The sequence below is a fragment of the Lucilia cuprina genome, chromosome 4, assembly GCF_022045245.1.
Source record: "Lucilia cuprina isolate Lc7/37 chromosome 4, ASM2204524v1, whole genome shotgun sequence".
NCBI classification, from domain to species: Eukaryota; Metazoa; Arthropoda; class Insecta; order Diptera; family Calliphoridae; genus Lucilia; species Lucilia cuprina.
Window position 1 is genome coordinate 1,023,193 of NC_060952.1, and position 27,596 is coordinate 1,050,788.

A 27,596-nucleotide genomic window follows, 5' to 3' on the forward strand; every position below is an offset into this window, starting at 1 on the left:
CTACGATATTAATACCTTTTATTTCAATATTTTTTTTTATTTTAAGTTTTTTTTTTTGCATCAGTGTTTGAATTTAGTTGGTGTAGAGTGTAATTTATCTATTTGTTTTTAAGCGTATTTCTTGGTTTTGGTTTTTGTTGGTTTTTTACTCTGAGCTAAGGTGGTAGTGTGGTGGTGTACAAGTACATACATAAATACATACAAGTACAAATATACAAAATACAAAATACATTTGTAACAATGACATCAACGACACGCAAAAATACATTGACGATGACGACAAACAACAAATTACAACAACGACGACGATGACAACTAACTTACAGTTTACATACAAATACAATTATATTTGGTTTTTATTTGATTTTATTTGGTTTTTCTTTTATTGTTTAACAAATTGCCGCAGATAATGGTTTTTTTGTCTTATTATTGCTTATTAATAGTATGATTTAAAATTGAAGATACATCAATAGAAACACAAAACATATGTAAATACATAAGTATATTACAGTGGCCCCGATCCTTTAAAGAAGAAATCAGTTACCGATGATCCGACCGAAAAAGAAAGTACATATAGTTAATTTAAGATACTGGTTATAGATTTTTTGACTTAAAGTCAATATTTGTTGATTTGTATAAAAAGTCCTTTTTTTAAGGTTATTATTATGCAATTTTAATATCACGAGATATTTGAGAGGCTCATTTAATGGTGCCGAGTTCAAAGTTACAAATTTTTAAATTGATCCATTTGTAAATAACTAAATTGCATTAAAATATATATTGAATTTTACCGTTTTTTTCGGAATTTTCGAAATTCAATCGATATCATTTTTTTAAATTCTTCGAAAACAACATTTATTCCAAAAGAGGAGCGCAGGTTTTAACTATATTTGATGTATATACATCCTCCTTTCAAATTGAAAGAAAATTATGGATAATAGAGAACAACATATATCAGATTTGGTTTCGGCACCTAAAAATTAGTCCAACTGGCCTATTTTACGAATTGGAATTCAATTTATTACCAAAAGTGGACTTGTTTAACCATTAAAAAAAAAATAAATCCATTGAAACCAGAATTTTCATTTGAAATGCAAAGCTTTTACTTTCAAAAATATAAAAAGGACGTAAATTTAAATGACAATTTTAAGATAGTATTTCTCTATTTTGTCTACGATAATAAAGATTTTTATACCATCCATGCAAATGCATGTTTGTAGTCAGTAACTCAAAATAACTTTTAACTAGTTTATAAATTGCATAATTTGCTTTAAATTGCATATATTTTGCATATTTCCAACATTTTTACAGCATATTTTGCATATTTTTTAATTTTTCTAAAACATCTTTTTTTTTGTTTTCTCTGTATTTCATATTTTACAATAAATTTGTTAAATACAAATTACAAAATTAAATAGTAAAAAGGACGTAAATTTAAATGACAATTTTAAGATAGTATTTCTCTATTTTGTCTACGATAATAAAGATTTTTATTTAAGATTTACAATAAATAGTTTCGATATAGGTATATATCAACAACTAACCATCTATAAAGTCAAAACCACAAATGGGTGTGTTCTTAAAAAACGTCGTGTGTTACGCAAGAATATACGGGTTTCGGGAACAAGTTCCCTAATTTCAAAGAAACACATTCCATTGTAGTGAAATATATCCTGTGAAATATACCCCAAGTTGCGACGGTGCTCCAGTGAATCAATAGAGTTGGATACCCTACTATTACCGATAAGTACCTTTGGCCTTTCCTGTACGCGGTCGAGTAACTCCAATAAACCGAGACCGCAATGGATAAAATTTCGTATGGAAAATTTGTTTTATAAACCTTTTATAAAATAAAATTTTGTTTATGAATAACGTGATCTCCAGTTTTGTATTTTTCGAATTGATCTTTATTTTTTAAGATATTTATATTTTAGTTTTCCTAATTGCTTTTTAAAATGGAGTTAGAAAAAGATGTTTAGCAGGTTTAAAATACATTCAAACAAATTATTAGCAAATAAGATCTTAAGGTTTTAGGCAAGCTTAATAGTAGAATCGAGATTACTTCCTTTTGTTTCTACGTATTATTTTTTTTATTCATAAATTTTATATGAATAAGAAATTGTAAATACATATATATATGTACATCTATCTACGATTTGTTGTTCGGTATATAACGTTATTGGGAAACACTTAATAATTAAAACACGGATGCGCAAACAATTTTATTTGCAATTTTATTTATATTTAATGTTGAAATAAACAAACATAATATTAAATCTCCAATCTGTTACCTGTGTTTTAAAAAGATGCACTGCTGATTACCAACACACATACTTCAAAGATAATTCATTGGTGATAAAAAGATTTTCTTTTATTAAAAATTATAAATTTCAGTGAAGATTTTTTATTAAATATATTGTGATTTAATGTTATTAAATAAATAACAAGTAAGAGTGTTGTTATATTCATCAGCGTCACGTTTTTAAAAATTTTATTATGATGTTCCATTATGGTTTAAGTTACAAACGAAAAAAAAAATAGATTACATCCTCCATAGACAATATTATCATCTACATTAAAACATTTTTCTCACGACGAGTTCATTTTGAATATTTGTCAATATTTTTCGTTCACCCCTTGATTAAATTAAATGTAAATATGTAACTAAGTATATGAAATGTAAACATACGTATGTAAATATATAAGTAAATATGAATGTAACACTTTGGTTTCGTTTCTTTGCTTTTTTTTTAAATACATAATATTTTCATTCAATGAACACATTAATTAAAGGCAGGCTTTTTAATTGTTTTGTAATATTTGTAGGCGTGGTTTATAATTGATATTTGTTAACAATTAACCTTATAAAAGATTTGCATATTTTCCAATCTAATTATGATTCCAAAATTTCGAGTGTTGGTAAATCCATTCAAATTTGTTGGTCCCTACGCCCATGGAATTGAACTCGTTTCATTTTTTTAAATTACAAGTATGTAAATAATAAAATGATAAAATATATTTCTTTGCTGTCATATATTAATATTTTTTTCTTCTTTTATTAATAATTTATATAAAACAGTGATTGTCGGAGTTTTTGTTTGCGCATCCATTTTGTTTTTTTATTTTCTAACTTTTAAACCTAATTTATTAATTGTGTGTTTAAATATTACAATAATTGTAATATGTATGTATAATCAATTCTTTTTAGTGTGTTTATTTTTGCTTTTGTTCTTAATTTGTTTCTGGTGAAAACATATAAAATTTATTTATTAAGTCTATTTTATCTACATTTATTTCATTTCACAATCATACATATTCAATTAATATTATTTTATTTCGATTTCATTCTACATTTTAATAATACCACTTATTTATTTTTTGTTTTGTTTTCGATAAAGCCAACATTTAATGCTCTATTAACAGACATTTATTTTTATTTCATCTATATTTGTTTTTTTTTTAAATATATATTTTTTTTAATTTATTTAACGTCCTGACGACAATTGCTTAAGTCTTTTTTAGTCTACAGAAAATGTTTTATATACAATGCATTCTTTCTAATTTGTTTTGTTTTTACAATTAAATCAATATATTAAAATTAAATATTTCATTCATTTTCTATAATATAAATTTAAGCTGAATATCATCAATAAACATACATACATACATACATACATACATACATACATACATACATACATACATACATACATACATACATACATACATAAATATACATGTACATTCGTAGTGAATTTATACTTGGAAATGTATACATGTATGAAATATTTATGTACTTCTTCATACATATACATACATATGTACATATATGTAAATTTGTTTGGTGTGTAAATTAACATTAATAATTACTTTCGTTTCTTCATTCTAACATAAATATTATTTTCGTTTGGCTCATTACTCCACTCCTAATAGTTAGTTCTGTAATAATAGATAGTGAAAATTTACCTTCTGTCATTGGCTTATTTATCTATAAAACAAATGTTTTTCTTTTATTGAAACCTGTTAATTTTTGGGAATTGTTGAATCATAGTGTAATCCTTTTTGTGTCAAAGGAAGAATGAAAATATAGTAACATATTTAATGTTTTCAATTATTCCAAATACATATGCTATTTAAGTTATTGGTAATAACTCAATGCGCATTTGTTTACTTCAATGAATTAAATTATAACGAAATTGAAGTCATTCTTAATTAGTTCATAAATATTCCCAAATTTGAATTAATAATAAAAATATAGTTTAAACGACGGAAAGCAAAGCTGGGTATCCATGTTTACTTTATTTAGGTTTTTATTGTAATTATTATTATTCTAAATTATTTGTTTTGTTCTAAGTACATTTTTGTTTCTACATGAAATATTTATATATATTTTTTTAATATTATTTTTGCTTTTACTACCTCGTATAAAATGCAAAATTATTTTTATTAGGGTGAATCGGTCTTGCACAAAAAACCTTAATATGAAACATAAACACTTGTTTACAATGCAATTTAAATCACCACATGTAGGATTCAATTATAATTGTTTTTTTTGGCAGTAGAATAAAATTCTAAATAGTGGTGAAACTTTTTTATTTTTAATAATAAAATTGTTCATATGTATATACTGGCTTGGAGTTGCATTTTTATTGCAAGTTTATTCTGCCTGCAGAGTTAATTGCTTACTTATAAAGTGTATTTTTTTCATCAGTTAAATATAGACCACCCTCATTAATTAATGCATTATAACATTGTTGTTGCTGTACTTCTACAAAACACATTCACAATCATACAATTACACATACGCACACACATGCAAACAATTTGTTGTTTATGTTAAGGATTTATTCGTACAATTATAAGTGTTTTTTAAATTTAATACGCGTATTTTTTAATTTTAATTATTGTTTTTTTTTATTTTATTCTAATGTTCTTCTACAACAAATTTTCAAAAAATAACGACATTTTTTGTTTCGGTATTAAATTTGTATGAATGTGTATATTTTTTTTTCTTCTAAAAACATAGATTTCTTGTCTAAAAGGGATTTCTTGTTTTTTTTTTTGTTAATAAGTTGCTATAAAATTATTAATATTATTTCATTTATTGTTGTTGTTGTTGTTGTTTTGTTTTGTTTTCCATTTAATTTTTGGTTTAAGAGGTTGGTGTGTAAATTTGAATATTGTTGTGAGTATGTGTGTACTTTTTTTATTTTCACTCATTTTAATTGAGTTTTTCTTTTTTCGATTTTAAAGAGAATTTATTTTTATTGTTTATTGTTGTTGTATTTAGTTGATGGGAGTTGTAAAATATTTTTACTGATTTTTGATAAAATAAATTCTTTTAAATCAAATATACCCGTATATAATTATCATTAGTGTTTTATATTCTTGAGGTTTTCACATAAATAAAAAATTAATGAGCATTAACGATTTGAACTTTTGCCATTCAATGCAATTCAAATATTTCGAACAAACGAACGAACAACTACTACAACTATTGTCTGCAGTTCTTTATAATTTTTATACGTTTATGACTCAAATCTAAATTTCTTGTATTAATCTATTTTATTTCGAAATAGAGTTGGCTCAAAAGGCTGGCATAACACGTTTTAATAACGCTTCTCTATTTAGGGTGGGGTTGGTTTTGGCATTTGAAGTTTTATTAATAACCAGACTTAAAATATAAAGTCTCCACAATCCATAGCGTAATCGAAATCTTCACCTCCTAGGTCTTCAACAGTAGATGAATGAAAATCGAAACCTCCTATGTCGGTGTGATAGACGGCTCCGCTACAAGAGGTATCAATTAAATTTGTGCAGTGCGTGGTTGGCAGTGCGTGCAGAGTGAAAGTGTCCTCACATTGAGACCATGTCAGTCCTGTTCAAGATAAAAAACATTAGCTATTATTTACTCGATGCAAGTTATTTATATTCCGAATGCTCACCTCCACTCCATACTCCGTTGGGAAGTGTTGCCCAGCCCCAGCCATGACCCCAGGGTAACGCACACGCCAGCGATGCCTTAGAATCAGGATTTTTACTCAAAATTGCAACAGCAGCATCACTTTTTACCAGAGGATTTTGATTGTAAAAAGCTCTTTGAGTTGCTAAAGTTGAATGCGATTTGCTACTAGACTTTACTAATGACTTTCTTTGTTTAACCTCCGAAGTAGTTGCAGCTAGAAAATTTTTATATCGGAATACATATTATGTCAAGTTTACACATATGTACGTGAGAATTGGACTGATTACACTTACGTCTTATGCGCACCAAAGGTCTCCGTAAAACATTCATTAAATGAGGTTTGTCTACAACTAGTTCAATTTGTGGGGGTGGCGGTAACTAAAAGTATAAAAAGGTGAAAATTATTTATAAATTTAAATGGAAAACAACAGAAAGTATTTTCGTTTTCAATTTTCAATATTCACTCATCTCTTCCCCCTCATCTTGGTGTATTACAATCCTAGGTAATAGAGGTGATACCAGTACATCAAGTGTGCCGGGACTATAAACCACACAATCTGGTACTACGGGTGGCCAGATGCCCGCAAATTGGTAAAGATTCCTTCGGGATTCACGTATTTTCTGTGGTTTAACCCAAATTCGCGGGAAGAGTAAGTGGCGATTAAAAGTCTGGAGTGTCGTATGGGAAGTGTGATGCGTTGTACAGAGTATACTCTGTTCATACTAGAATTACCACATTATGTCCCTGTGAGTAAGAACAAAGTTTTGGCTTTTTTGAAGGATTCGTACTTCGGTCTTCCGGATACATCTCCAGGTCCTGTTGCTGACTCAACAGAGGCCATCCCATCCGCGTTGTTGTAAACGGAAGTGATGTTTTACATCTTAGAATGTAAGCAATGGTCAGAGATTAGATAGCTCGAGTACTTGAGCAAAATGCGCGTATAATGGACCAGACATCCATATACGTAAATTGCAACCTGCGTGTAAGATACACAAAACGGCAATGGTGAGTTGTTATTGTTTACTCACCCAGTGGATGAAAGAGACCACCGTAAAATATGCCGTGAAGGCAGGTGTTCACGTAAAGCACTTCGACTTCAAGTCATTTATCTCATTTATTTATTCCTTAATTGAATGCACAACAATAAATTGTTCATACTTACTGTTTTTGTAATGGCATCGATCCACTCACTAAAAATATATAATAAAATGCTTTAATCATAACTGAAAGCGTTTTTTTTTCTAGTGCGCACCTAACTTCTTCTTCCGATTTGGCCAACATCCAATAGACCTTTGAACGTTTTCTTCGTGATCCCAAGGCAATGAGTTGTGAGACACCACACCCCTCTGGTAGTGGCGGACGTCTCGGAATTTGTCCCGTCCAATGTGCTATGGCTAACATTTCAGGTGCTTCTTTTACAAGGATTTTTCCTGCTGGTGATGAACGCCCGGGTTCGGTAAACCAAGCCATGGTTGAATCATCATACAGGACGACCCATTCTTCAGCCCATCTATTCCAAAGGAGTTGTTCTAAAATTAAATATTAAAACTTTTAATTTTTATTTTACCCATATTAGTAAGTTAATATTGGTTATTAGAATTAGTATAATTCTGACGTTTCTGATCCTGAGTTTACCTAACATTTAAGATGACACAGAAAAACGTCGATGCTCGTTAACATGATTTTGGATTGAAGAATCTACGTTAGTGGCATACTCCGATTTAAAGGTTATGTCAAAACGGAATATGCTTCTAGGTTTAATGAATCAAAATTATTTAAGAGAATATAACTACGAGGGTACCAAGTTTTTACTGAAGAAGTAAATGAGCAGTCCTAGTTTTATACCCTTCATTCCATATCTAAAAAACTTCTTTAATACAATTTTCCCACCCTATAAATTATGTATGTATGTATGTATGTATGTATGTATGTATGTATGTATGTATGTATGTATGTATGTATGTATGTATGTATGTATGTATGTATGTATGTATGTATATATATATATATATCCTGGATCCTTATTATTAGCGGAGTCATCTGTCTGTATATTGAAATAAAATTTCTAAATACAGCAAATATTATCGAGATCCTAATTCAGCAATCCTATAAGAGATCCTTTCGAAAAGATTACTATTTAAAATCAGCAAAATAAACCCCATAGAATACCAGCATTATCACAAAAGTTTGCATATATGTATGAACCTAATTTCTAATGAAAACCTGGATCGCTTGATAATATTTTGTATATGTTTTGTTTTCTGTTTTGTCCATACGGATTTGCACAAAATTGGTCATAAAGTCCACTTCTGGAAATTTGTTAACAGCAAATAACTGATGAATTACTAATTGTATCGATTCGCATGTTTTGTATATTAAATCATTTTGTGAAGTTTTTAAATATCTTAAAATATTCGACGTATATATACGAGCTTATAGCTGAAGGGTATCTAAGATTCGGCATATCCAGGTATAGCACTATAGTTTGTTTGGATGGAATATTACTCATAAAAAAGTTTATGGAAAAATTAAAAAAATATATACAACTTATCAAAAAGTATTTTTTGTTTTTTTTAATTTTGTTTTTTGTTTTTAATTATTTTAAATTATTTTAAAATTATTTTAAAAAAAGCGATATTTTATTCAGTTTTCACCATTACTTGAAAAAAATTCACTAGCAATGAAATTTCAATGCCAATCAAGAGTGTTCATGTGTGTTTTGTGCGAACATTTGTATATACATACAGTATGTATTTATATCTTTGTGTTTATATCTAACAGAGACACACAGGTTTACGATTAGCTTGGATGTTGTTGAGTAGGGTTTTCATATGTATTTCCGCACTTTTAAAAACAAATAGTCATTTGCTGTGATATTGTCTTTTATGCTTTTCATGTTCTTGTCTTCAAGTGTTTAAGTTTCTTTATACTTGTATGAATATTAAACCGACTCACAAAACTGTTTATTATTAAAGAACGAGAAAATGGGTGATTAAATCACATTCGTTTAATTATCACTTATCTCTACCATAAACTTTGTCTCCATTTTGTTTCGAACCTGAGTTTATACATACATATTTGTCAATTGAATATTTTAACAATACATTCTATAATATTACTTTTACTAATAAGTAATTAAAAAATTAAAAACAAATACTTTTTTCTTGGAACGAATAAATAATTTTTAATTTAGAATAAAAAACAATTCGAAAAACTATCTGTTCCGGTCTGATCTTTTATAATTGAAACTAAACTTTCACTACTTTTTGCAATTTATAAAAATTTATATATTCCGATGTTTTTCCAATACTGTTGCTTTCAGTTTTAAAGTGATTATCTGCATATTTAAACTGTTTGCAAAATATGAAACAGATAAACATGAATTATTTGGTCTTTTACGTATTAGATACTAATATGATTTTATTGCATATTTCCCATATAAATTATCTTTAAGAAAATCTGTTCTTGATCAACTTTGTAGTAGAAAAAATTATCAATTATTAGTTATTGCATAGCGTTTTATCCAGAATAAACAAAGTTGTCTAATATAACAATAAATAGTGCGGTACTTATATAAAATAGTTTGTAAAAACATGCCCAAAACATGGAAATCGGTGCAAATTATTACCAGACTAGAACACTAACCTTTAACTTACCGGAGTCCAATAGTACTAACCTTGGTACAATTTTCATCGAAATCTAATTGACACGAAATTACCCATATACATATATTTTTGAATAAAAACTTTTATTCGTCATTCGCTCGAATAATCGAATAATTTTTAAAAGTTAATCAATTACTCTAATGAAAAAATGTTTTGCAAATTTTTATTTGAATAATTGTATTCGTGAAAAATTGACAACCCTACTAATAAGTTACTTTATGTACTCACTTTTATAGCGCAATAAGTATCCTCCTTTGATTTGTTTACCAACATTACCTATAAAAAAATAAATAATTACATTAAAAATAAAATTAAAAACGTTTTAAAAGCATAAAGTGTACAAAGAAAATGTGTATAACTCAACTTTTTGAACTTATGGAATTCATAAATTCAACTTCATTGGAATTTTCCTAGAATCGAGACAAATTTGAAAACTAACTTTGTATGAAGAAAAGAGTGTTTGATTTGTTTAATAATTAAAAAAAATTAATGGTATACGGTTTTTATGTTATTTAAGTTGAGTGAATTAAATATGAATATTAAGTGTATTACTAAAGAATGTTGATATTGTATTATGTAGACATTTTTAGGCATTTTTTTGTTAGAAAGCAACCCTAGTGTACACGCATATATACAGATATTGCTAAAGTAATTTATGACAACTGCTAAAATGGTTTAACAATAAACTTATTCAAGGTAATTTATTCTATTTGCCACAATTGCTTTTTAAGATGATAGAAAAACCACAAGAAAATGGAAAAATTTAACTGGTTGCAATGGCTGTAAATAACAAGAAAAAAATAAAAAGGCAATATATATAGAAGTACGTATTCCCTCCTTTAAATGATATTATATATACTGATCGACCAATGTTGGAACTTAATTCAATAATAAATACATGTACATATGTATGTATTAGACCGACTCACAAAAAATTGTGTTATCCCTCTCAAATTATTTGTTTTTATGTCATATAATATTACCCAAAATATTTTACATTCGTGACCTGGACAGTTTTAAATAAATATCGATTTTTCACGTTCAATTCAAAATGTTATCCAGCTTCAAGGAATCTATGTTCTTCCAGTTCTTCCTTAAACAAAATATACAATATGTGGTATAAACGTTATTTAAAAAAATTCAATTTTTAAATTTTGTCCAGCTTACAAACGGACATCGACAGACTTAAAATATTATGGGAATCAAAAACACTTTTTTGCTTATCATACAGAATGATGTATTTACGAAATCTTTAAAAATTAGTATTTAACACAAAATACCTATAATACGTATACGTAATAATTCATATTATAGGCAGTAAATAGTTGCGTATACGCTTAAACAATTTAAGTAAAAAATACGAATAACATAGGATATCATAGGATAGCAAACATAAATTGACGAATTAAAACTTTTAAAATGTAAAAAATGATTGATTTATACAAAATTACGAATACATGCGGATTCAAATAAAAAACTAAGTATGCAAACAATAATTCGACTTTAATATAATTTATAAAATTATCAAATCCGCACATAACATAAAAAGTACGGAAAAAACGTACATCACGCTTTTATGAGCAGTAAACAAGTTTTCGTGGTAACATTAAATTTTAGAAATAAAATTAACATTTGACACAAATGAAAAAAATTATAGGTACGGTGTTGCGGTTTATTCCTCACCAAAATCCCGATCATGAAATTCTCGAATTATAATAAAAAATGTAAAAACTACTGCATCAATTTTGACAATTTTAAGAAGTGTTCACGTTCCAGTAGATTCCGACAATTATTTGAAAAATTTTTATAACATACAACGCTACAGCAATGCGACATCGTTTGTGAATTAGACAAATGTATTGTTAAGAATTTGTATTGTTATATACATATGTATATAACAAAATGTTTCCCGTTTTTGTGATATCATAACTTTTAGAAGGTTTTTGTATCAGTGATCACTTTGCTGTAATAATTTTTTTCAAAATTCAAACTCCTTTCTCTGCATATCTGAGTCGGAGTGACATTTATTACAGAGCACAAACTGCAGGATTTATAGGAAATTAAACTTTAATAATTGATATATAGGAAAAATTAATAAGAATATGATCAATTTCACACTGAAATAATTTTCAAAAAATTCTTTACGCACAAAGTATTTTTTTCAAACAAATGGTGCAAAAACAAAAATTCTATAATTTACCCTTTAGATGTGATGAGACTATAAATTTTCATTATACAAGTTATATGTGGAACATTAATTGGGTGGAGTTTTATTAAATTCAGATGATAAAATATGTTCAGCAGTTTTTGGTATATCAAAAAATTTCACCCAAATCGGTGTTTTGGACCAATATATATATACATACATATTTCTCTTTTAGACATGCTACAGCCATGCATGATCACATCATGTACCACACCCCAATAAAATTAAAACAATTCAAACAATGTTCAAACATGATATGCATTATTGTGTGTGTGTGTGTGTAAATGTGCATCTGTATGTCATTCATACATGTATAATCATACTATGCACTTGTTTGCAACTATGTCATGCAAACCATTCCCAGCCCCAAACCTACAAACTACACAAGTTGATATACAAATATGTATTAATACATACAAATGTATGAACAATGTACATACATGGATGGATGTGTAACAAAAACACAATTTTTGTATGGTATGCTGCAGACAGACTTAAAAGTCGCTGGCTGTCGCATTTATTACTATTAAGAGAATCTTCTCAAGGACATTATGATACTTACGAGTCTATAGTATATACTGTTATTTGTGTGTACCGTTGTTAATTCCTGTACAATACATTAAAAAGATGCAAGTATGACTATTGCTTAGGGATATTGAACATACATATGTATCTAAATTTCGGCCCTGCCACTATAGTTTAAACAATTTACAGAGACCTATCAACTTTTTTCAATTTAAAATTATTTCACAAAATCCAGAATTTTAGCAAACATATGGGGAATTTCGTGTCAAGTGAACCAACATTAAAAATCGATGTCTTCATATTTAGATGGAATTTGCATTACGGTTAGAATTATGGGATAGTAGGCCAAACACAATTTTCCTATCGGTTAAGAACTGCCCGAGTAAAAGGGGTTCAAAGTTGGACATTTCAGTCATAGAGGGTTCATTGGAATAATAAGTGTAACTTTTCACCTATTCGACCTAGAAAAAATTTTCCAAACGGTTATTTCAAACAGATATTTCTTCAATCTTTTCAAAAATTGTTTAAACAATTTTTAATTTTTTTTATCTTTATAACTATTAGTACAAATTTCGTCAAAATCAATTTTCTGAGCTGGGTCACTTGACATGAAATTCCCCATATATGTATGTACATAATTAAATATCTCATTTAAAATTTTTTATATTGTTACATTTGAACTTTTGGTTAGTTAGGTGACGATATATATTAATTGGAAAATACTTAATGGTCCCCGTTGGTTTTATTTTAATGAATGATGAATGAACAATCCCTACAAGATTTGCATATATGAACAAAAATAAAAATATATGTATTTAATTATTTTATAGTCAAATAATTTTTTTTTTTGCTTTTAAAATAATGAAGCATTTTAATATACAAACATAGTTATATTCATATTGAAAAATAGTTTCTTTAATAATTACCCTACACAATCATCAGAAACGTTATAATTTTCAACATTAGTATTAACAAAAAATTTACGTCAACTTACTTAACAAGAAAATAGTACGTGGGTACATATCATGAGGAAGCTTCTTTCGTATAGCTTCAAATACAGAGAAAAATATATCAAATACTTTAACACTTTCACTCACACATAGTTTAACAAAGAGCAAACAAATAAGTGAAGGAGGCATGTTTCTGTTAACAAACTATAGGAGCTCCTCGTTTAGATATTGCTTTCAATAATTTGTTGTTGCTGTTGCTGTTGTCGTATTTATTTTCAATGTATTTGTAGGGATGGTTTTGTGAGTGTGTAATTTCATTGAGAAAAATTTGAGTGCCCGCCATTAATAAGTTTCTGTAAAATTGAGTGTGTTCGTAACTGTTCGCTAGCAGGAATTCCTACCTATATACTATGTACTATACACAGTGTAAAAGTTATTAAAACACAATATTTTACCCCCATATTCATAAATGCCTAATAAAGTTATTAATGGTTTATTTTAGGAATTTTGTATAGAAAATGTCCGTAATAAACATTAAATAAGCGATTAATGTCTTTATGAATACAGAGTTAACCTTCAGTATCAACAGTATATACCAGAATGAAAAGAAAGGTTATGGGAATTGATCTGCTTTAATTTCCAAATGATTAAACTAAATCCGTGTATACAATTTATGGGATAGATTTTTTATTTTTTATTATTCATCTTTAACAAATAAGATGTTTTGTTTTGTATTCAATTAAAATACACTCAAATCTCGTATTATGCGAATTTATTTTATGTGAATTTAAATTAGTGCGGCTTTAACATTCTAAAATTTTTCTTTGCAAAATTGATTTTAACAAAATGTTGGTTTACATACATCCAACATAAGATCTCAACAAAGCACTACTACTGATTTTTTACCAAATCCGGTTCGGATATATGAAGTAAAAAACCTTTCAGAAAAAAATTACTAAACTTTACTTGTTATTCGTGAAAATGTCGTAGCTTTAACAATGACACATTATTATATAAAAAATTTCTGATTTTTTATAAAAAAATTTTAAATTTTGTATAGAGTAAGTACTAAAAAAAAGATTAAAGAATTCGCCGCGGAAACTTGTTTAACGCTTGGATAAAAGTCATACACATTATCTATTAAAAATTATGGCCCTAATGTAAATATAAAAGGGTTGGAAGCAAACGACGCTCCCTTAATTTAAATTTTTGCCCGTACTTACCCGTAGTTTGCTGATGTTGCTGTAAATTCATAGAATTTTGGGGTTTAACTTTGGAACACATGGAGAACATAATAACTGCCTTTCTTAGATCCCCTTGTTTTTTAATAAAATAACAAATATTTGTAGTATTAAATCAGTTCTAAAATGTTTTAAAAATACCGTTCGAATTGAAAAAACACCGAATTTAATAAAAATATCAAAGTGAATGGAGAATTATGTTACTACGAGATCATCAGTTCTTTCTCATAAGTATAAAAATTATAGCATTCTTTAAGTAAATTGTTCTATATTGTTTATGTTATTGGGTGTAAGCTTACAGAAATTGTCTTCTGTTTATGTTCGTCCTTCTTTGAAATGATAGTTGATTTGTGAGAATATGTTCATACATACAGACATACAAACACATACATACATACATACATACATACATACATACATACATACATATGTACATGAATGTTTTCTATCGTAGTGACATTGACGGTAAGTGAGGTTATTGATAATGTGATGAGAATCTGTAATGGGCATGATTTGTTCGTTTGTATGTTTGTTTTATAGGTCCATCTTTATTTTAATGAATACTGACATAGAGACACTCGTAGCGTGGTTATAAGAAAATCCCACCAAAGCAAGACTTCACATTCAAATTGTCAAATATGTAATAGAATGTATGTAAGTATGCCGTGCAGATATTTTAATTTCTTAAAAATTTAAAAAATTTTTTAAAACAACTTTGAAAACATCTACATACTAATACGATAGTAATAATAAAAAATTCGAGATATAATGAGTGTATGTTGTCTTAATACATTAATCTGTTATGTATAGCTGTATACATATGTATGTACTCATAAAGATATCTCATACACATACATACATATGTATGTGGAAACAAATATGTATGTATTTTTTTATTATTCATTATATTTCAACATTATAAATTTCGGGGTAGTTGTAGAGTATAGGGTGAAGTGAAGACTTTTGTGGCGAGCCGAAATAACTTTTAATTGGATTCCTTCTATTGTTTCTCTGCTATATAACAATAAAAAATAATAGATTGAATATATATCTTTCTTTTTGCATACAAATTAAGGAATACACAAAATAATTTGTTTTTGTATTCAAGATTTGTTCCTTTTATTTTTAATTTTACAATTTATATGATGTATTTTAGGGATTCTCCAGTTTTAAACGAACAAAAACTTTATTTTCCGAAATATAATAAAAAATTTCACTTTTAGATGTTTGAGGAAATTTTTATCATTAGATTTGCAATATTTTTATTTTTTATTATTTTTTTTTTTGCCTTACTCTTACGCACACCTCAGTTTAAGTTAACGGCCGAGATTCAACTGATGATACTGTAAAAGTGATTGTCTGACAAACCTCGCAAGAGATTCTTAATACTCCTACTAGCAGTTACTGAGATGTTGAATTTAACGTTGGCAGAATTAGAAAAAAGCTTTAATATGTTTTTTTTTTTTTTTAACGAGGAGAAGTTATCCTAATAAATCTCACTACAGATTTAACTCAACATCTTGAATATATAGTTTATTGTTTAAAAACATAATATTTTTTAAATTCCTGAACAGCTTATTTTTAAGGTAGAAAATTTTTTGCAATTTTTCTTGTCACTGAGTAGTACATCCTTCTTATAAAAACTTGCCATCATCAGTCAGTCAGCCAGTCATTTCGCTTCTAAAGTCCTTACATACACAAGAAAAAATTTTAAAAACTCATATACATATGAGCATATACATTTTTGTGTGTAGGAAAGTATTTGTAAATCAACAATACGTATACAAATGTATGTACGTTTGAATAAGTGTTTGTAATCCTTGCATAACTGACAACAACAGACATATTTGGCGTCCTTCAATTTCATAATTTGTATGTTTTTGTTGTCTTGACTAGGTCGAACATACAACATGTGTCTATCTTACTTACATACGTTAGCAGCTCAGCTTTAGCGGCAACGACCCGAAAACATATGTTGGCTCAAAACAAGCTCAGATACACATACCTACAAACATACACATACAAAAACATTTAAGTTTCTAAAAACTTTCTTACAAACAATAAAAATAGGACCTACATAATCCTTTCGTAATATTGTATGCCAAAGAAATAATAAGAGAGCTAGAGAGAGAGTAAGAGAGATAGTAAAAAGAGACTAAAAACTTGAGTAAGGATAAAAGTTTTACATTTTTTATTAAAGGGTCCTAAACACAATTTTTGTAATAATTTTAATATCAAAAAATATTTAATATAATTAAAAAATAGCTAACACTTTTTAATTTGGCTTAATATAAGAAGATGTTAAAAAAATCAAAAAACATCATCAATCGGATATTCAAATAATTATAGAATCATAAACACACACACACACATATATAATATATATATATATATATATATATATATATATATATATATATATATATATATATATATATATATATATAATATATATATATATATAATATATAATATATATATATATATATATATATATATATATATATATATATAATATATATATATATATATATATATATATATTGTACCGTTAAATGGTTTATTCAAAAGTTTATTTCGAGTATCATCTGTTTGCGGAGCTTTTTATATCAGCTTTCTAAGGAACGTTTTAATTTAAAGCTTTTCTGCACTCTTATGAAAATGAGAGAATAACGTTAAAAACTGTTGTTTTCTTGTTTGTTTCTTTTCACACGACTTTGACCGCAATTCATACATTGAATCATTTTTTATCTGTATGGATGGGTGCGGGTGAGCATTTGCCTGAATAAGGTTTGTCATTTTGGTTGTACATAAACACACATGCACACACATAAATATTATGTGCTTTTTACATATAACCTTTATTTGTAAGTAGGTTATATGGCCACATTTATGAACATCTTGCAGATACGTATTACACATACACTAAAACTTAAATTCAGGGCCGATCACTCTATTATATTTTATAGCAAATAGAGAAATTCAGGAAGAAAATTAAATCGATTTTAGGTTAGATACCTATATTTTTATATTTGGTGTAAACACACGTTAATTCCATTTACTTCAAGACTGTCATAACTCAAAAAGTACGCTTCGGGAAAAAAATCAAATACTGAGCCTATGAGTTTTAGAAAAGAAATTAAATATTTAAGAGCGTCTTCTATTTCTGTGCTCATTTCTAAAAACGAAAAAAACAAACATATACATACCTCATAAATTTTAAATTTAAATAAAGTTTAGAAGTTTTTGTATATTTTTATATTTTTTAAGAATATTGTTTATTTTTTTTAAATTTTTCTTTCTTCCCACTCTTTGCACAAATTTCCATCGTGATTTAGGCAATACCAAAACAATTACAACATGCTGCTTCATATGGGCAATTCCGTAAAAAAGTAAACCATGACTGAACAAAATTTTAAAGATAATTTAGCAAAATTTAGTATATAATCTTTTGTAGCCAGAGACTGAAAATAACTGGGCCAAATAACCAAAGTGATTGAATTAAGATTTATTTGTTTTTTTTTTTTTAATAAATCACTCGGAAAAAGTTATAAAATGATTTTTACTTAAATAGTTTAGTTTATGAGAGTAAGAGCGACTTCTGAAGAAAGTTTGTGGTATGTGTGCATTTAAAAATAAAAATCATAAGCAGATCTTTTCAAAAATGTTTACAAAATAAAAATCAATTGTAGCGAGTTATTTTGTTTTTTTTTTCGGTTTATCTCAATCACTTATCAAAAAAATCTAACATAAAGGTTACTCTCAGTGGTATACTACAAAAACACTATTATAAATGGTGATTACAGCAATTAACCGTATAAAAACGAAGTGGACCCGTTATTTTCAGTCTCTGTAGGTAGCACTTAAGACGGAGACTGTTGAACATTTTTGAGAAATGGTCAATCTGGTGGATCTTTAATTATACCTTTATAAATAGTGATCTGATCTTATATAAATGTTGAGTGAAATTATTATCAAGGATATGGTCTTAAAAAATAAATAGGACATATCATATACTAGACATGACATGACATATAATAGGGTGCGCCATAAAGTGTTGTATCGGTCAACCTCGATGGTTCATATATTTAATAGTAGTAATATGTTTATAATTTCTGTATTATTTTTGTAAAAATAATGGACCGATTTCAACAATTCTCAATAAACTTCATTATTAGGCAGAATGTATGGCTGTTACAAGTTAATTTGTTGGTACTGGTTCATTGTACCAGATAAAAAAAAGTGTGCGTTTTTTCATTTGGAACGCTCATATATTTTCCAATCCTATAAAAATGGTAGAGAGGTTTTGGCTTGTAGGAAACTCACTTAAACCGAAATTCATAGCTATACTCGAATTTTTAGGCCAGAAATTAGTGTCATTTTCCCATTTTTTAGCCAATAGAAGCGTTAAAGTAAATTTTTGAAGGGGACCTTGTATGGGCGTATGGTCAATTATGGACCGATCCTCACTAAATAGAATAAAAACCAATAAAGAATATTTCTGCAACATTTCTCCTCCCGTGGGATCTCTATCGTGATTTCAACATACAGACGAATGGACACGGCTATATCGTCTTAGAATTTAATGTGAACGTTTTTGTGTATATTTCCATGTGTTACAAACGGAATGACAAAACCTGTAAAAGCCCCATTTTTTCGATGGTGTGTATTAAAAGATACACAAAATTCGCAGATTTTCGTAAATATTACATGTACTTTTTCATATTTTGGAAAACAAGTTTCCAAATGGGATGATTCCTTTTGTAAATATAATATTCTGTGAATGAAACAGAATGACGCAATACGTCACATACAATCATGTCGAACTTTCCATATGTAAAGTGCTATTTTTAGTTTTTAAAAATACATGTCGGACAAACTTAAAAAAAAAAACTATATACATTTCAAAAGAGATATTAATTAATTCCTTTAACTTGTACCAATTTTTTATTTTAAAATTCAATATCGTTTAGTAGTTTAGCTGAAAAACTAAATTTGTTTTCATAAATATTTGTATTCTTATTATTTTATTTACTTTTTAAGTAATTTTTTTATATATAATAAAATGGTAGAGTGTAACTAAATATGTGTATGTGTAATATATTAATTAATTAATTAATTAATTAATTAATCACAATAATTTTTTAAATACATTTTTACCGACAAAGATTAAAAATAAAAATTCATACATATTAAAAACGTCATTTTACACATTAATTTTGATTTGCACAATCATTAAGTATTTCGTAAAATGTACGCCAATATTAATTGTGATTGCAAAATTTGTTTAAATAAATTATGCACATTCATATTCATACAAAAAAATTTTACATCTTTCAATAAACTGTTTAGATACCCTCTTTGGTTTCGGAGTTCCCACATTTTCAAGCTGAAATTGTATTAAAATAATTGTATGTGAAACAAAATTATATGAAATACGTTCGAAATTTTAATTATGGTAAAATCGAAACTTCTTGGTTATAAATTTACATTTAAAACTTAATAATCTGTACGCTTTTTTAAAATAAAAAAAATATTTACTGCGGTACATTACTTATTGTAAAATTTTGCAAAAGGTTTTTAATGTGTTTAGCTTAATGCAAATACAATTTATTTTTAAAATAATACAACAGAAAGACGTTCAGTCTTTCCTAACATATTAGATAGTATTTAAAGGAGTGTTTTTATATGTACTGATTTCCTGTATTGGAAATTGTATCAAATGGTTATGAATATTTGTTAATGGAATTAAATAAAGTTTTTTAAAAACCCAGAATGTCACTTATTGGCTTAACTAAAAACTTAAAATTAATTTTCTAAAGCGGTACGAATGACACTGTCTCTTCGTTTGGCTCTGTTTTCTGCAAGACGTTGCATTAGAGTAATACGTTTTTTTGGAGTGGCAGGTGGCGAAGATGTTTCCATAACTTGTTTTCCATTTGGTGTTACATCTCTTTCTTTCAGAGTTGTTTGCGTTAAAGATTGCAGTGAACATAGAGTGAAATTTGGTGGAGAGATGTTGGTCTTTTCCGTCGGCTTAAGGAAATTTATATTATCTGTTCTTTGCATAATATTTTGTTGAGATGCATCGAACTTTTGAAGTATTGAGTTGAGTGGACTATGTTGTTGTGCCAACAATGGCTTCATTCTAAACGAGGGGTTTGATTTCTTTGCAAACTTTTCTAAAAAAGAGTCATCAAATAATGTGGATTTTAAACGAGCGGCTTCCAGTTCAGTTGTTTCAATAATGGGTACACTATTAGAGTCACTACGTGAAGATGATATGAGGCGAGGACGCATTTGTGGTCGCTCCGCTGGCAATTCGGGCAAAGTTGAGGAAGCAGCTAGACCCTCATGGATTACATTACGACATACACTGGCTGCAACACCTTTTACAGCACTTTTATCTAACGGTATTAATGGCTCAGTTCTCAATCTGTATGGTGTTACTTTTATGGGAGGTGGTGTAAGGTGAACATTTGCTGTGTTGTTTTGATCGATACACATCGTATTACGACGCTTGAAAGCTACACGTGGCGGTTGTTTAGGCTCTTCTTTAACTGTGAGGAGATCATATACAAAGTCCTTGTTGACAGTTTTTATGCGATTTCGAATGGGTCTCTTTTTACCCTCAACTTGTTGGTCCTGACATTTTTTCATTCGTCTGCGAACTACTTTTACGTGAGATACATCTTTGGTTACAATGGAATCTACTTTGTTTGGCTGTACTAGAACTTTGTTTGGCTGTAAATAAATGTTCTTACGTTTTTCCCGCTTTACGTATGTCCTTACGGCATTTTCGTGAGGTACTACTTGTCCCTGATCTTGTATTTTATTCTGCTCAGATGCAGTAGCCTCATCATTAACTAAGACAATATCACCCTCAACGTCGTCTTTTGAATATTTTATCTCATGAACCGTTACATATTCCACAGCCATAGTTTCGCGCTCTTCTGTCATTTTATGAACAAACGTCAAATGATTTACTATATCATAACGTCTAAAGGCACGATAGTCGCATAAACTGCAGCCAAATCGCCTCGATCTGTAGTGAAACATTGAGATGTGTCGTCTAAGATTACTCAGGGCATTAAATTGTTTATTGCATATTTTGCAACGACAAGTTAATTGCTTTGAAGCTGATATAATGCGAAAACGTTTTGTTTTCTCCTTTTTTATAACATTTCCACTATTGATAGCTTTATTTGTCTTCACTGATTTTTCATTATTTTGTTCGCTGTAAGAGCAAAGAGCTTGGTAAGAACCATTAATACATTCTTCTGGATTTGTGTTATCGTTACATTTCGCATCTACCAGCATTTCCAACTTTTCCAAAGAAACAGTACGTAGACCATTGCCAAATGTTTGATTCTCCAAATTTTCAAATAATTCATTTATATTTGTTGCATTGACAGACGAGTTTTCATTTACCAGAGGCTCTTGTTTAATGTTTATGTTAACTTTAGCTTCGGTTTGTCCTTCACTCATGGTTTTATCATTTTGATTATTAGATTCTAAAAGTTGATTTGAGATTTCTTCTTTTTGTAGTTTTTCTTTATTGATTTGTCCATCTAAAGGATTGAGTTTCTTTGATATTTCTGCCTTATTTAATGATGTCTTCCGAGCTAAACAGTTTGAAAGATGAGTTGTCAATGCAGCTCTTCTCTCGAATTTCTTCAAACAATACAAACATGATGTGACAGTTTTTCCATTTTGTTGATTTAGTATATTAGATACATCATTGTCTTTGGTATTATTTATCTTAAGACGTTTCACTTCACGACTTGGTCCTTTCACTTGAACATCTCCAATTTGAATACGTTTCTTAAGAATAGTATCGCGCATTTTGCGTATTCTTCGCATTGGTTTTCTACAATAAATAAGAAAAAGTTAAGAATTTTTTGATAATTATTAATTAAATAATTATTGACTGTGGTGGAGTCGCGAAAAGACTTCACGTTAAATTTAAATTCTCTAGGCACGCGTGCAAACTTATATATTCATATTTGTCAGAGCGTTCTCAGTTTGTTGGTATTGATTGTAGTATACCTAGTACATGTGATATGAACTTAGGTGTGCCACTGGGCTCAGTCATTGGCCCACTTATTTTCATTTTTTATCTTGATGACCTTAAAGAAAAAGTAAATGATTTACACATGTGCACGATGTATGTTTCCGCAGATAATGTGCAAATTATATTAGGGAATGAAAGGCAATTTTTAGATGTCTTAGAAGTTGATACCAATTGATAAGGAATGGTTTTACCATTAATCCGTCAAAGACCAAGTATATTATTTTTGGTAATACTTCTAACCATAACCTTAATATTCAAATAAATAACTGCAGTATAACATGTGTTGACCAACTACGTTGTTTAAAAATAATTATTGATGATAAATTAGATTATGGTAGTCATATTGCACGTTTGCAGGACAGCATTATTTATACACTTTGTCGGTTATAAAATTCGGATACATGTCAGGCGTAAGGATAGGATAAGGAAATAATATCAGGCATTAATTTAAATAGACTTGAAAAGATATTCAATACAATAGCGCGTTTCGTTTTCAATGTTAATATTAGAGAACATGTAAGTAACCCCTTATGTAATTCAGCAGATTTAATAATCTCCTTTCATACATTTACTTATTTTTAGTAATTAAATGGTAAATTTTTAATTTTTTAGATGTAAGCTCTGTAATAATGTGTTTGGCCATATATGGCTTCTTATTATTACCTGAATTGAAATAAAATAAATTATTATATCTGTATATTCATATTTATAGTAAAGCTTTATGCATTGTTGTAAAATTCATTGTTGCAGAATTTTAAATTATAATTTCATACTAAATGATCTCAATTAGTATGACAACCTCATAAAAAAAGACACTTATTTCTTATAAATAAATAAAATATTAAAGTTCTTGATGCAAAATTTTAAGAATCTAGTTTTACTAGTTTCCCAAAATAAATTAGTTTTTGTAATTAATTCATTTAAAAGTTGTCGTGCTCCCTACTGCTAGTACGTCCACTTTTTGTCGTAAATAATACTATTGACACTAAATAAGCTCTGACAATATTCGGAACTCCAACTGATATGTTTTTTTAGATATACTGATGTTTATTGATGAATTTGAAATGTTGTCATACTAGACTAGTACATTTTTATCTTAAAACTAAACAATATGTACTTACTTGTGTTCATTGGCCAAATGACGTATAACAGCAGCGGGTTGTAAAAATGTCATTGAGCATGTCGGACACTGAAATACATAAGTTGACGATGTATGCTTCTTTTGGACGTGGATTTTTAGTGTCTTCTCCGTCTGAAAGGTCATTTTGCATATTTCGCAAGAAATACCTCCCAATACTGTTGTGACTTTGTAATTAATTTCATTTAGTCCATTGCTATCATTTCCGCTTTTTGCAGTATAAGTTATTAAAGTTGGACTAATTATAACTTTGCCATCGGAGCCGATCATAGTCTTTTGATTTGATAAAAGGTTGTGTACTTCATCTAATTCTGTTTTGATACTATCAGAATCATTCTGCATTTTTAAAGTCTGATATACTGCGTGAGCTGTTGTCGACACACGTTCCAGTTCTAAGACTGGATCGGGAGCTTTAGGCTCTGGCGGTGATGGATTTATTATGTGTTCCATTGATAAAATGTTATTTTTACTGCATTCAGGAGAGACCTCTACACGCTTCAAACGTTCAATTACTGTACTCAAATCACGATTTGAAGTTTTAGAGCTTGGAATTGGTGATGAACCTGTGCTGCGGCTTTTAACTAGCCATGGTTCCGAACGTTCAACTGTTTGAATGAGCACACTGGAATTTCGATCCTAAAGGTAAAATATGTACATATATATAACTTCAAATTTCAATTTAATAAATAGCATTAATTTATATCAGAGACTGAAAATAACTCGGCCACACAACAGCGAATTATAGAACATAAAAAAATTTGAATTTAAAGTACTATTTACCATCATTTGGTCCTTAGTTTAAAAATAACACACCAAAAGCTTATTTTAAGTGATTAAATTAACAATATTTTTCTTATTTTGTAAAGATTGGGATAAAAAAAATTGACTTTCTTTTCTACAAGTCTATTAATATGTTTATAAGTTAAAAAGTTATAAAAGGCACCTTAAAAGAACGTACTTCGAAAAAGTGCCAGACACCCATCTGCTCTTTTTAGGAGTATATAAAGATTTATTTAAATATTGTGTAAGATAATAATTAAACCCTGTTTTAACCGTTTTTACCTTCTTATCCCCAAATATTAAAATTTATAAAAATTCCTTCTTAATTACCAAAAAGACATCTTCTGCCAAAATTTTTTGATTCTAGATTGTTTTAAACTTACATACTCATGTATATTACATCAACTCACAAAAATGGTACTGGAGTTACCCCCTCAAAATATTCGCTGTTATGTAATATGTTACCCAAAATATTTTGGTCATAGTGTTGTCCATTCGTGAACTGAACAGTTTTCAAAAAATATCGATTTAATATTTTACCCAGCTTCAAAAAATCTTTGTTTTGTTTTATAATGGTTCCCAAAATATTTCTAGTCTATCAATGGTCTAGTTTATTAATTATTTTTGTTTATATCCCAGTTAAATATTTTCACATTTTGGTAAGGAGTATTGTAGGTAATGAGTAGTCGTTATCCATAACATAAATTATTTTTTTAATAGAATTTATAGTCTATATCAATTCTATAGCGTATGTCCAAGTAGGAATTAGATAGTGTTTCTAAACCGTAGTAGTTTTTGGATTTTTTTTCTAGAAATGTTGATATTTGCAATTGCTAATAAAATTATAAAATTATTTTTTAATGGGGCATTGAGTAAGTGAAAAAATAATTGTAAAACTAGTTTTAAATTCGGAAAAGTCGGGTAATGAGATTTCAACCAGTTATTTTTTGGTCATCATCAAACAAAAATTAGTAGTTATTCACCCAAAAAGTAACTACTTACACTTTTCTCCAATATTACTTGCCTACTTCCCGAGTAAGTAAAGATTTTGCTGGGATATTGTACAGTATTTCTTAAACTAAATCTAGAATATGTGGTATAATTTGAAAGGTTTTTTTGAAGCCAAGTCTAGTGGGCGCAAAACTATACATACATTTTTTTATTAGAGAAAACCCTTACAATTTTAAATATTTTGCAATATGACAATTATGAGCATAATTAAGATATGGATAATATTAATACTTCATAAATGATACCCCATATTGGATATTTTGTTTCAAAAAAAATTTTTAACAAATAATTCCAAACTAGCTTGGATACTTTAAATAGATGGGATACTTTAAATTTCGCATGCAACATATACTGACCGAGGACTTCACATTTAGGTACAAAAATATATTCAGAAAAAAACTTACCGTAAAGGAGTGGAAATTATCTTTCGAAGTCAATTTGCAATAGCTGCGTTTGTGACTAATAAAATTTGCCAAACTACGAAACATATTGCGACACATATTGCACTCGTAGATGAGAGAGCATTCTTGTATCAGTAGACGTCGTACCTGCAATTTCAACAATAATTTAGATCATTTCCATTTTCTTTACTAGTTTTGTTAAAAAATGTAATAGACCCAATACAGAGATTGTCTGTATGCATTTGAATTATATGTACAATTTAATTATGGTATATTTTGTCTGCTTACCTCTTCTGTACCGTTTTCGTAAGCCTTTTTTGCTTCCCAAAAACCTGTACATGATGTGCGAAGTGGTTGTCTAAGTAAACTTTCGTCCTCATTGAGAACATCCGTATTGGATGCACTACATTCTGACTTTTTATATTTACTGTTAAGAAAATTGCATTTGGTATCCACCATGGTGTATATTGTTTATATCACGTACGCCTCTAACTGGATTGAATTCTTATGGCAAGCGTTTTCCTCGAGAATTTGCACTTGTATTTTCTCTAATACTTTCATTTATAATTCTAAAATAAATGATACTTATTTTCTTAAAGCGTTCAATATATTTTATGTTTATTTGCTTCAACTACCATAAACTGACAAAGAACAACAAAATTGAAATTTAAATTAAAGAAAAAAATAATTAAATTTATCTTTTCACAAGCAATTAATTCCGAGTCAACCGAAAATTTTTTGATGACGGCGTTAATATTACTGTTACTTAACTTTGTGTTCATACTCTAATTGGAGATGACATTCCTACGAAAATAATTTAAAAGAAAATGTCAGAAAAAAAATTTTACGGAAAATATGCAAGAGCAAAACTACTTCTTGGTGGGAAAATTAATTTTAAACTTAAAAAGTGCTTAATATTTATATATTACAAAATTCTCACAAATTTGTACATATTTAATTGTGTATCATAAAGAAATAAAAGTGTTGTACAATTTTTTGTGACCGTTCTATTTTATAATAAAAATGTAAATGTGAGTGAACGATGTCCCTACAGCTCAAAAGGATAAACACAATTGTTTGCGTTGTAAGCGTGTCGAACAAGGAAATTTTTTCAATGAACATAAAAGAGTTTTGAAAGCTGGTAAGTGGTTGCTTTATTCAATTATTAAAAGTAAGGAATCTGTAACACATTACTCCAATATTTTTAAGTTCTTAAAGTCTGTAGTGCTTTAACCGACAGGATAAAATATTAGCTGCAATGTTATTGATGGTTTATTTTATGAATTTTGTATGGAAAATGTGAGTAATAATCCTGATATAAGTGATTAATATCTTTACGGGGGAACCCTTGTAAACTTAAAATATTTGAATATAAATGTTAACACATATATTTTGCCCTATACCGTGGAGCTCTATATTGGAAATAGTTCTTATAACGACCGTTCATCACAATTTACATAGGTATTTAATTAATATGTTTTAAATTAAAACCTATGATTAATGTTTTAGTTAAAGATCACTTATATGAGAGCTTTGGACAATCAGTGTTTAAATAACTACGGTCTTATTTATAAACTTATAATAAATGATTATAAATAAAATTTTCATACACAATTTGATTTCTTAATTATTAAGATTA

General features: G+C 28.2%; 2 protein-coding genes across 6 annotated transcripts; both read right to left on the reverse strand.

The window, feature by feature from the left end:
- Positions 1-3,281: 3,281 nt before the first annotated feature.
- LOC111690887 lies at positions 3,282-16,434 on the reverse strand. 5 transcript variants are annotated; one of them, XM_046950199.1, is made up of 8 exons: positions 15,847-16,434; positions 14,536-14,628; positions 9,860-9,907; positions 7,219-7,495; positions 7,129-7,156; positions 6,259-6,343; positions 5,946-6,179; positions 3,282-5,878 (listed from the first exon to the last, which is right to left on the reverse strand). In XM_046950199.1, the coding sequence occupies exons 2-8, from the start codon at positions 14,603-14,605 to the stop codon at positions 5,676-5,678; spliced, it is 945 nt and encodes a 314-aa protein (XP_046806155.1). In that variant the 5' UTR covers positions 14,606-14,628; positions 15,847-16,434; the 3' UTR covers positions 3,282-5,675. The 5 variants fall into 5 exon arrangements, with proteins under 5 accessions (XP_046806155.1, XP_046806153.1, XP_046806152.1 ...); XM_046950197.1 differs by having other exon boundaries at positions 14,536-14,674; positions 15,847-16,432; XM_046950196.1 differs by having other exon boundaries at positions 14,536-14,674; positions 15,689-16,432.
- Positions 16,435-20,141: 3,707 nt separating this feature from the next.
- On the reverse strand, positions 20,142-26,713 carry LOC111690879 (zinc finger protein 800). Its single transcript, XM_046949039.1, has 5 exons — positions 26,593-26,713; positions 26,246-26,526; positions 25,961-26,104; positions 23,749-24,401; positions 20,142-22,423 (listed from the first exon to the last, which is right to left on the reverse strand). Exons 2-5 carry the CDS (start codon positions 26,414-26,416, stop codon positions 20,362-20,364), a joined length of 3,030 nt encoding a protein of 1,009 aa, XP_046804995.1. The 5' UTR covers positions 26,417-26,526; positions 26,593-26,713; the 3' UTR covers positions 20,142-20,361.
- Between the last annotated feature and the right edge of the window lie 883 nt (positions 26,714-27,596).